This window comes from Aptenodytes forsteri, unplaced genomic scaffold (assembly GCF_000699145.1).
Source record: "Aptenodytes forsteri isolate BGI_AS27 unplaced genomic scaffold, ASM69914v1 Scaffold193, whole genome shotgun sequence".
Lineage (NCBI taxonomy): Eukaryota > Metazoa > Chordata > Aves > Sphenisciformes > Spheniscidae > Aptenodytes > Aptenodytes forsteri.
In genome coordinates this window covers 14,389,615-14,399,759 of record NW_008795405.1, presented here as the reverse complement: position 1 = coordinate 14,399,759, position 10,145 = coordinate 14,389,615, and the positions used below count along the sequence as shown (strand labels likewise).

The 10,145-nt window shown below is 38.6% G+C and overlaps 1 protein-coding gene across 3 annotated transcripts in view; it reads left to right on the top strand.

Moving 5' to 3' along the window:
* The window catches only part of SETD3 (SET domain containing 3), a 42,683-nt gene that overhangs the window by 23,386 nt on the left and 9,152 nt on the right, over positions 1-10,145 (top strand). The window contains exons 6-8 of one of the 3 annotated variants that reach the window (XM_009280824.2): positions 1,936-1,994; positions 3,845-3,959; positions 9,516-9,564. In XM_009280824.2, coding sequence (XP_009279099.1) covers positions 1,936-1,994; positions 3,845-3,959; positions 9,516-9,518 — 177 coding nt within the window. In that variant the 3' untranslated portion in view covers positions 9,519-9,564. Of the gene's footprint in view, positions 1-1,935; positions 1,995-3,844; positions 3,960-4,283; positions 5,146-9,515; positions 9,565-10,145 lie in introns of those variants that run through there. The other 2 variants (XM_009280823.2, XM_009280822.1) reach the window with 2 other exon arrangements.

Below are 10,145 nucleotides of genomic sequence, written 5' to 3'. Positions count from 1 at the left end.
GGGGGCGGGGAACGCGCCGGGAGATGCGGTTTGGGAGCAGCGGAGCTAAGCGGGGCTTGCTTTCGCGCAAGTTAAGCGCGTGGTCTGCGAAGAACCGGAACGGTGACGGTCCGGGTTTTTAAGGGATCCCAACGTCTCCGTTCGTGTAAAATACCTTCTTTAAAACTTCAGGTGCGGAATGGGATTCCGACTTCTCACAACCAATAGTAATGTAACAGATGAAAATGTTACAAAATTTTTAAAGTGAAACCGATAGGCTTGTGTGTCTCACTGTCGGTGTTGACTTGCCCTGCTTAGTTTATCAAGCTACTGTAAAACAGGTTAATGATGCTAGCAATAAAAGTCAAAACTAAATTGTCATAAAGAAGTAATATAGGGCGGTGTTTGTTTTTAAGAATTGTTATTTCCAGTTGAAGGCTACGTTCTTTTCTGGAATCGAGTCTGAACTGTTCTACTGCAGTGAAGATACCTCCTGAGATTTATTGGTTTGGGTTTCAGTTCTGGTTTTGTGCTGAATGTTTTTGCGAGAAGAAATAACTCTGTAAAATGTGTTGCTGCAACTAAATGCGAGGGAATTTGTTCTTCAGTGACCATATCTATCATCGACGTGAATGAAAAATCATATGGAAACGTAGGGTGCTTTAAAAAGAAAAAAAGAAATGAGAGAAGGGGCAGCAGTGGCTGGAATTAGCTTCTGTCATGTTTCAGAGAAAGTCCATCCAAAGGGTTAACTGGAGGGGCTGAGGGAGAACAGACACCTGGGACCTCACACCCAATTGGCACTCTTTTGTAATATATAATTTGCCTAAAATTGCGCACTGAGCACAAGCTTTTGTTTTGTAATTGATTTACGGTTTGAGCCACTTTTACCTCATCCCCTACTGTCCTGCACACAGTGCCAGCAAGTACATTACAGTGAGAAATGATAAATTACCATGCACTTGTGATGCTAATGCATCAAGAGTAAAAAACTGCATACTACATGGAGCTTCATGCATTAAGAGTGTTGCAAAGATAGAGCTATGCAAAAAATCGTTTGTATCTTCTGAAATAACCGTTTGATCATTTACTTCAATTCGTCTCTGAGACCCAATTGAACCTGAAGATTAAAATTTGTGCTATCATGGCTTTCCATTTATGAATTGGGACAGAGTAATGAAGAAAGTGTGCGAGTGTGGGCTTTAAGCTACCTGTATTTTTGAAACTTTTAATAAGTTAATTGATCAGAAAAGTAACAGGTATTACAGCTTCTTAAAGCCTTTTTAAAATCTAAATATTGTGCTTGTTAATGACAGCTACGTTGTATGCATTCTCAAATGGCATTGCTCCACTTTTAGATGGGAGTGTGTGTAGATGACTTAATGTAGGTACTATCTAATTGATGTTTGTCACCAAAACTATTTAAATGTCTTAATCTGTTTTATTTCGGATGTGTAGTACACCTCATACTGAATAAAACCTTTACAGGTATCGAGGAAAAATTGAAAATCTTGTATGTATAATTTTTACTTGCATTTGTGAAATACCTTACTGATATCCCAGAGAAAAGGAAAAATGTGGAAGTTAGTGAAACCTAATATGTGCTTATTGTCTGATTTCTTTCCCCCACCCTGCACCACAGACTGGGTTTTTGTTTCACCTTCACATACTCAGTCCACCTTAAATTTTCTATTTTTGTACGATGTCTGTGGGTTCCAGTCTTGAAATATGAAGAAACAGATTTATGGCGGCTGCTGGGCACAACAAATTAAGTTGACAGTGATGTATGAGAGCATAATAGCATGATGATCCCTCTGTAGCGCGGCTGGACGCCTCCTGCTTCATTTGGCTCTTGTTAGGATCTGTTAGGCAGCTAAATAATGAAATTCTGCTGACTGATTTCTGATTTCGCTTTTCTTTCCCTTTTCACCTTTTTCTGAAACTTGCATTTCCCAGACCCATCCTAATGCCAGCAAACTGCCCTTAAAGGATTCTTTCACTTATGACGACTACAGGTTGGTCTGTCTTTGAATTCTTTTTTTTTTTTTTTTTAATACAGTGAACTGTGGGACCCTGGAAATGCTTCATTGGTGGGAAAGCCCTATTGTTATTGAAATGTTAAATGTAGGATTTGATACTAATACACTTTCTTAATAAAGAAGAAAGTAAAATAAATATGCAGATTTTAATTGTTACAAAGGAATAGTCATGATGAGCAGTTATTTAGCCAACTGGCACACATAGTCTGAGATTAGTAAGGTAATTCATTGTTTCTTAAAAAAATTCAGTTGACGTTGCAGGAGGTTTGGGTTTTGGGATTTTTTTTTTAATTTCTTTTTTTCTAAAAGGCTTTACCAGCACATAGGAGTAAAAACTAATATTTATACTGGCTGTTGAACAGGAGAGCTGGAGAACTTAAGCTGTACACATGAAGCATGAGTGTCACTTGGAGGTGCTATAGGGGGTGACATAATTAAGATAAAAATAAGAATAATTAAGATGAAGAGAGCTTTAATTCTGTTAAGTGATTAAAATAGCATGAATAAAAGGCATTCATGAAGTCTTACAGGGATTTTTTTTAGCCTAGTTGTACTTCTGGATAAGTCTATGAAAGTGGGATTTCCAAAGCATGCCTCCTTCACTTATAGGGTCAGAGAAACACGCCAACTTACATGTGAAGTGGTCTAAAATTTTGCAGATAAAGTACAACAATTAAAAAGAAACATACTGCTATTATGTTTCAAACAGTGTTTGTATATTAGAATTATCCACAATTTTAACTTGCTTTTTTAGAAATTAAGTAGATTTCAATTCGATGGTATCTTTCTAAGCAATCTCTAGTCTTTCTGAAAAAATCCTTCTGAAAGTCTAATTCTGTATATTAAATACTTGTTAGTAGTGGAGTCAGTGGGAGTTAAAATTATTTTGACCTTCTGGTGGTGTTCGTTTCTTCCTCCCGCCCCCCACCCCCCCAAAAAAAGCCACCACAAACATATGTATTAAGGCCAGAACATAGTGCAACTAAGATTATTCTTTTTCCCTCTGTCTGAAATAAAATAAAAATGAAATTTTAGAATGTACTGAAATGTTCAGCTTTTCTGGAGATTCTTGATAGGTAGCTGGCATTGCCTTTGCTTAACCTGAGTTTGAAGGGTTTTGAATGATGTCTGTGTGCTAAACTATGTTATACTTTCTTCATTCTTTTTACCTGGATATCTGTTTGGGGTATTGGGGCTTTTTTTTCCTCTTTATTCTGTTAAGCAGAAAATTTAGCAATACTGATCTAAGCCAAAAGTTCGCAAACTGAAGAGAAGCGATTACCAAAATATCATGCATGTGTCAGGTGATGACACTGGTTTCCAGTTCATGTAGTACATAAGCTTTTTAGGGAATGAGGGGAAAAATACATCCTGGCTCTTACAAGTGTCTGCACATAGATGAGAGCTACTGCTGCCAAGCAGTAGCTGTGAACTACTCTGAAGCCTGCAGGAATATCTGCCCCCAGGTTTGGGATGTGTGGTGAGAGGTATGTGTGCATTGTAGGGTTGGGGAAGTAGAAGGTGACATGGGAGTGGATCCTGGTTGAGGTAATGGAAGGTATGAAGGTTCTGTTGCAAAGAGTGCAGAAGTGGGGTGGGATTGCCATCCTGATTTGGGAACTGGTCTATGTGCATGTCTTGGAAATCTAGGAGCTGCTACTTCTCCTGCAAGTGGTATCGCCTTCTGCTGTTACTATAGTCAGTGTGATCTTTAAGAAAACTAAGTTTGGAAACTCCCAGCCTAAATGATTGGTTCAGGTTGGACTGCAGCCAGTCATGTAATGTTGTTTTGAACATTGACCATCTAATGTTTTTAATTTTTGTAGATGGGCAGTTTCCTCTGTTATGACACGGCAGAACCAGATTCCAACAGAAGATGGTTCCAGAGTTACATTGGCTCTAATACCTTTATGGGACATGTGTAATCATACTAATGGACTGGTAAGGATTTCTTCAGTGTTGCTGAAAGGCTTTAGGGCTTAAGTATTAAGCCTTTCAACTGCTGTAGAACAGTTTAATAACACTTTTCATTATGGTTCTTAATACAGGTATTTTATCTTCCCAAGTGACCCTAAAAAACTAATATCTGAAAGAAAGATTTGTCATTTTCTTAAATGTCTTACGATAGCTTTTCAGGGAGAACTTTCTTCATCTAGAGAAGAGTTTAGAAGTGCTTGCATACTTGCATAAAGTTATGTCTCTTACATATATACACACATAATGTGCCTTTAAAAGTTTTCAGTTACATGATGCTTTTTTTTCCAGCCAAGTTTGAATATTCTTCTGACATGGAGTTTTGTTTCTGATGGGCTGAAAAAGATTGACAATACTGGACAGATTTGTTCTGAGAATCGAAAGCAGACAATGATGGTGGTTGCCCCTTGTAGGGAGGAACCACTAGGGAAAGTGGTGAGAAATTTGCAACTAAGAAATATCTGCCTGCTCTCCTAACCATGCCCAAAGAGCCTTGTTATGGAGACAGCAACAAGAAGAACAAAGCCTAGTTCAACAAAAACAGTACATCTGTTACTACATCAAAGAAACAAAATGCAAAAATACTACTTTAGGGCGTATTAAACATTTAAAAGGTGACATATGTATATAGAAAGTCAGACCTGCTGACATTGTGGCTTATGTGAGCTAGTTCAGAAGATGAGGTCTTGATTTCATTAACAAGCTAGTTAATGTTGAAGTGAGGAAATGGAAACCCGTAAGAGGATTGTTTATAGATGTTATTTAGCCAGTCTTGTGTACGCTTCAAAATTCATACGCTCTAATTGTGTTTCCAGTAGATAGTAGTATTTATTGTAAGCAGTGAATATGACCATACTATTCAAGTAATCGGGTTCTGTTGTGGGAGAGTTGACCCGAGTGTTGGGATAGCAGCATGTGTTAGTATCGTTGGTATAAGAAAAGCCTGGTTTAAATGAACAAATTGTAAAGCAAGTTGTTTTTCAGTTGACATTTAGCTAATTTATTGTTACTATGACTGTACCAAATATAGCATGGTAGGCTAGGCTACAAAGTTGCAAGTGTCTGGGTTTTTTTATTTATTTATTTTTCCCTATTAAAAGGTGATTACATGTTCTTTAACAGCGATTCTTGCCTTTCACTATTTGTTATGCAATCTCATAACTTTGATTTAGCAATAAAGCTTGTGTGAGAGTCTCCAATGTAAGGAAAATTGCTTAAAATTCAGAAATGTATATTTTTTTAATATAAGTCTTAGCTGCAAGTATCAGTACTCCCTGTACCCTTTTCCTGCTGGGCATCTCTTTCAGATGCTTTTGCAGAGACTTGTCTGTATTCATTAGACAACTCTTAATGAATGCCTTCAAAGTTGGGATTAGAGGAAAGAGGAAGAGAATTAAGGTTCTGGAAGGGATTTCTGGAAGGGAAAAATTTAAGTAGCCTATATTAAAAGAGCAGCTAGTTATGTTGTTTTAATCATTCAAACTTCTATTTAAATTGATAAAGTAATTTTTATTTTTGTTATGCTCTTTAACAATGGATTTGATATGGAGCCAGCCTCTGGAGCCAAACCTGCTAGTGCAGTAGTATATCAGGGTTGGAAGCATTTTTATGCTGAAGTGTATCCTAAAGGGCGGGGGCGTGCTGAACTGAACTTAAATATTTTGTGTGTATATACAGACTTTACTCATTTGTTTCATATTTCTACAGAAACTAGTTTAGATGGGTATAGATTTAGGAAAGATAGACAACTGTAATATTGATAATGGGCTAAGAAAAGCTACTAAACCTATTTCTGCTGTGTGTTAGTTTCCTTGTACTATTAGAAATAGGGAAAAAACTGCTAAGATAACTGTAAGTAATTGTATTGTAGTTTATATTATTGTAGAGTGAGATGAGGGTGGGGTTTGCTCTAATCATAGCACATCCCTTTAAAATACATGAAGGGAATTGTTCTTCATTGCAGGAAAGTATGAAACAAAAGATGGCATTGTATGTGCCCCTGTCTAGTCTATTCCAAACGTAGTGCTGAAATACTTCTTGGGTCAATCAGCTACTATAGATCACTGTTCTTGCTTTATTCCACGGGACCCCTTTCCATGAGCTAGATAATCAAATGTTCTTTGGGTTTTAACTGGAGCTGGGTCCATCAGCTTTTCCCTTTCCATGAGCTAGATAATAAAATGTTCTTTGGGTTTTAACTGGAGCTAGGTCCATCCAGCTTTTCCCTTTCCATGAGCTAGATAATCAAATGTTCTTTGGGTTTTAACTGGAGCTGGGTCCATCAGCTTTTCCCTTTCCATGAGCTAGATAATAAAATGTTCTTTGGGTTTTAACTGGAGCTGGGTCCATCAGCTTTTCCCTTTCCATGAGCTAGATAATAAAATGTTCTTTGGGTTTTAACTGGAGCTGGGTCCATCAGCTTTTCCCTTTCCATGAGCTAGATAATAAAATGTTCTTTGGGTTTTAACTGGAGCTGGGTCCATCAGCTTTTCCCTTTCCATGAGCTAGATAATCAAATGTTCTTTGGGTTTTAACTGGAGCTGGGTCCATCCAGCTTTTCCCTTTCCATGAGCTAGATAATCAAATGTTCTTTGGGTTTTAACTGGAGCTGGGTCCATCAGCTTTTCCCTTTCCATGAGCTAGATAATCAAATGTTCTTTGGGTTTTAACTGGAGCTAGGTCCATCCAGCTTTTCCCTTTCCATGAGCTAGATAATAAAATGTTCTTTGGGTTTTAACTGGAGCTGGGTCCATCAGCTTTTCCCTTTCCATGAGCTAGATAATCAAATGTTCTTTGGGTTTTAACTGGAGCTGGGTCCATCAGCTTTTCCCTTTCCATGAGCTAGATAATAAAATGTTCTTTGGGTTTTAACTGGAGCTGGGTCCATCCAGCTTTTCCCTTTCCATGAGCTAGATAATAAAATGTTCTTTGGGTTTTAACTGGAGCTGGGTCCATCCAGCTTTTCCCTTTCCATGAGCTAGATAATCAAATGTTCTTTGGGTTTTAACTGGAGCTGGGTCCATCAGCTTTTCCCTTTCCATGAGCTAGATAATAAAATGTTCTTTGGGTTTTAACTGGAGCTGGGTCCATCAGCTTTTCCCTTTCCATGAGCTAGATAATCAAATGTTCTTTGGGTTTTAACTGGAGCTGGGTCCATCAGCTTTTCCCTTTCCATGAGCTAGATAATAAAATGTTCTTTGGGTTTTAACTGGAGCTGGGTCCATCAGCTTTTCCCTTTCCATGAGCTAGATAATCAAATGTTCTTTGGGTTTTAACTGGAGCTGGGTCCATCCAGCTTTTCCCTTTCCATGAGCTAGATAATAAAATGTTCTTTGGGTTTTAACTGGAGCTGGGTCCATCCAGCTTTTCCCTTTCCATGAGCTAGATAATAAAATGTTCTTTGGGTTTTAACTGGAGCTGGGTCCATCAGCTTTTCCCTTTCCATGAGCTAGATAATCAAATGTTCTTTGGGTTTTAACTGGAGCTGGGTCCATCAGCTTTTCCCTTTCCATGAGCTAGATAATCAAATGTTCTTTGGGTTTTAACTGGAGCTGGGTCCATCCAGCTTTTCCCTTTCCATGAGCTAGATAATCAAATGTTCTTTGGGTTTTAACTGGAGCTGGGTCCATCAGCTTTTCCCTTTCCATGAGCTAGATAATCAAATGTTCTTTGGGTTTTAACTGGAGCTGGGTCCATCCAGCTTTTCCCTTTCCATGAGCTAGATAATAAAATGTTCTTTGGGTTTTAACTGGAGCTGGGTCCATCAGCTTTTCCCTTTCCATGAGCTAGATAATAAAATGTTCTTTGGGTTTTAACTGGAGCTGGGTCCATCCAGCTTTTCCCTTTCCATGAGCTAGATAATCAAATGTTCTTTGGGTTTTAACTGGAGCTGGGTCCATCAGCTTTTCCCTTTCCATGAGCTAGATAATAAAATGTTCTTTGGGTTTTAACTGGAGCTGGGTCCATCAGCTTTTCCCTTTCCATGAGCTAGATAATCAAATGTTCTTTGGGTTTTAACTGGAGCTGGGTCCATCAGCTTTTCCCTTTCCATGAGCTAGATAATAAAATGTTCTTTGGGTTTTAACTGGAGCTGGGTCCATCCAGCTTTTCCCTTTCCATGAGCTAGATAATCAAATGTTCTTTGGGTTTTAACTGGAGCTGGGTCCATCAGCTTTTCCCTTTCCATGAGCTAGATAATAAAATGTTCTTTGGGTTTTAACTGGAGCTGGGTCCATCAGCTTTTCCCTTTCCATGAGCTAGATAATCAAATGTTCTTTGGGTTTTAACTGGAGCTAGGTCCATCCAGCTTTTCCCTTTCCATGAGCTAGATAATCAAATGTTCTTTGGGTTTTAACTGGAGCTGGGTCCATCAGCTTTTCCCTTTCCATGAGCTAGATAATCAAATGTTCTTTGGGTTTTAACTGGAGCTGGGTCCATCCAGCTTTTCCCTTTCCATGAGCTAGATAATAAAATGTTCTTTGGGTTTTAACTGGAGCTAGGTCCATCCAGCTTTTCCCTTTCCATGAGCTAGATAATCAAATGTTCTTTGGGTTTTAACTGGAGCTGGGTCCATCAGCTTTTCCCTTTCCATGAGCTAGATAATAAAATGTTCTTTGGGTTTTAACTGGAGCTAGGTCCATCCAGCTTTTTCTTGCTTCTGACACTATTAATTAGATCAACCTGCCTCTAAGAAGTATATCAAAATGGTTGTCTTCATGCATTTCTCATTGTTATTCTTTAGTGGGATTGTATTTTGACAGTCAGAGGTTGATTACCAGTTCTGCCAGAGCTTTAAATAAGCTACATTCTGCCTGTTGGGCTGGGTCCATCCTTAATCACTGACCAAGCAGACTATTGCATGCTTTATACACAACTTGAAATTCATGTATCAGTCTGCTTCAGAAATGAAACTGAAGGGATGCAATTTGTCAGCTATCATGTGGGAAGAGAAGTAAACACCCTGTTAATTCTCTTACGTGACTGCTATTAAAAGAAAGAGGAAATAAGAGTCTAGCACTCCATTATGCTTTATAGAAAAGCCTTTCAGAAGTGCTGCTGGTGTGTTTTTTTTTTAAAAAAGAAAAGGCAAAAATAAAAAACAATCCCCAAAACTAGCAGTACTCTAGTGAAGCATGCTTAAACTGACAGAATCCTTTTCTTAACATACTGGAATTTCCCCAGTCCTTGAAAGCCTGTTCCACAGGCATTTCAAGAACTGGAATAGAGTTTTCACATTCAGAAGTATTTCATTGAGTTTACACGCTAAGAAAATTTCAGGACGGGTCAAGTGCTGTCAAGAGTTCCCTTTTTTAAATGGAAGTTGCAGTTTTTCCTGAGATGACTGTATTTGAACTTGGAAGGTACATTTGTCATAGCGAAGGTAAATCCTCTAGCACTTGCAACCTGCAATTCAGGGTTAGATAATCTTCTAAACGAGAGATCTTAATTAAAAATTGTTCAGTCCAGCATAGTGAATGTACAGGAATTTCTGTGTTTTTAAGTACTACAGCCTGTGTTTTCCAGTAGGCCGTATTGCATGACTCTCGTGTTCTCTTCTGATCTCAACATACCACAAACCTATTAATAGACCTGAAGTGATGGCATCCGCATGCAGAGGAGTTCTGCCAGCCTCCGCAGGGCCAGGCTGCCCGTGCTTGTGGCTGCCATTTTGGATTTGCTGCATCATAGACAAGTTCCCCATGCTCACTTTGAAAGCACTGTTTTGGCTGACAAATGCACACTTGACGATGCAAGCAGCGTAAAACTATTAACATGTAAACCATCAACCAAGCTGTCAAAATAATCCATGGAGTTCTGTCTTCGGACAGACTGCATCCAAGATGGGAATCAGGGTATACCACAACTCACACGTAAGTCAGCTTATAAAGAAGTATGTTTTCATTTACAAAGGCTGAGAATCTTTGGCTTCTAGGTTTTTCCCCAGGTCCAGAGCGTATTTTTCCATAAGTTAGCTCTGTCAGTACTGAATTCAGAATACCTACCATAAAAGTTGCTTCCTGGTTGTTCAGCAGTTTATGGTCCATCCTGCGGCTGCATCTGTGCCTGCATCTTTGGTAGTACTATTCAAGAACATGCTGTTTGTCACTTTTAAAAAGTATTACATTTTTAGGATAGCTTTACTTGTTCATGTGA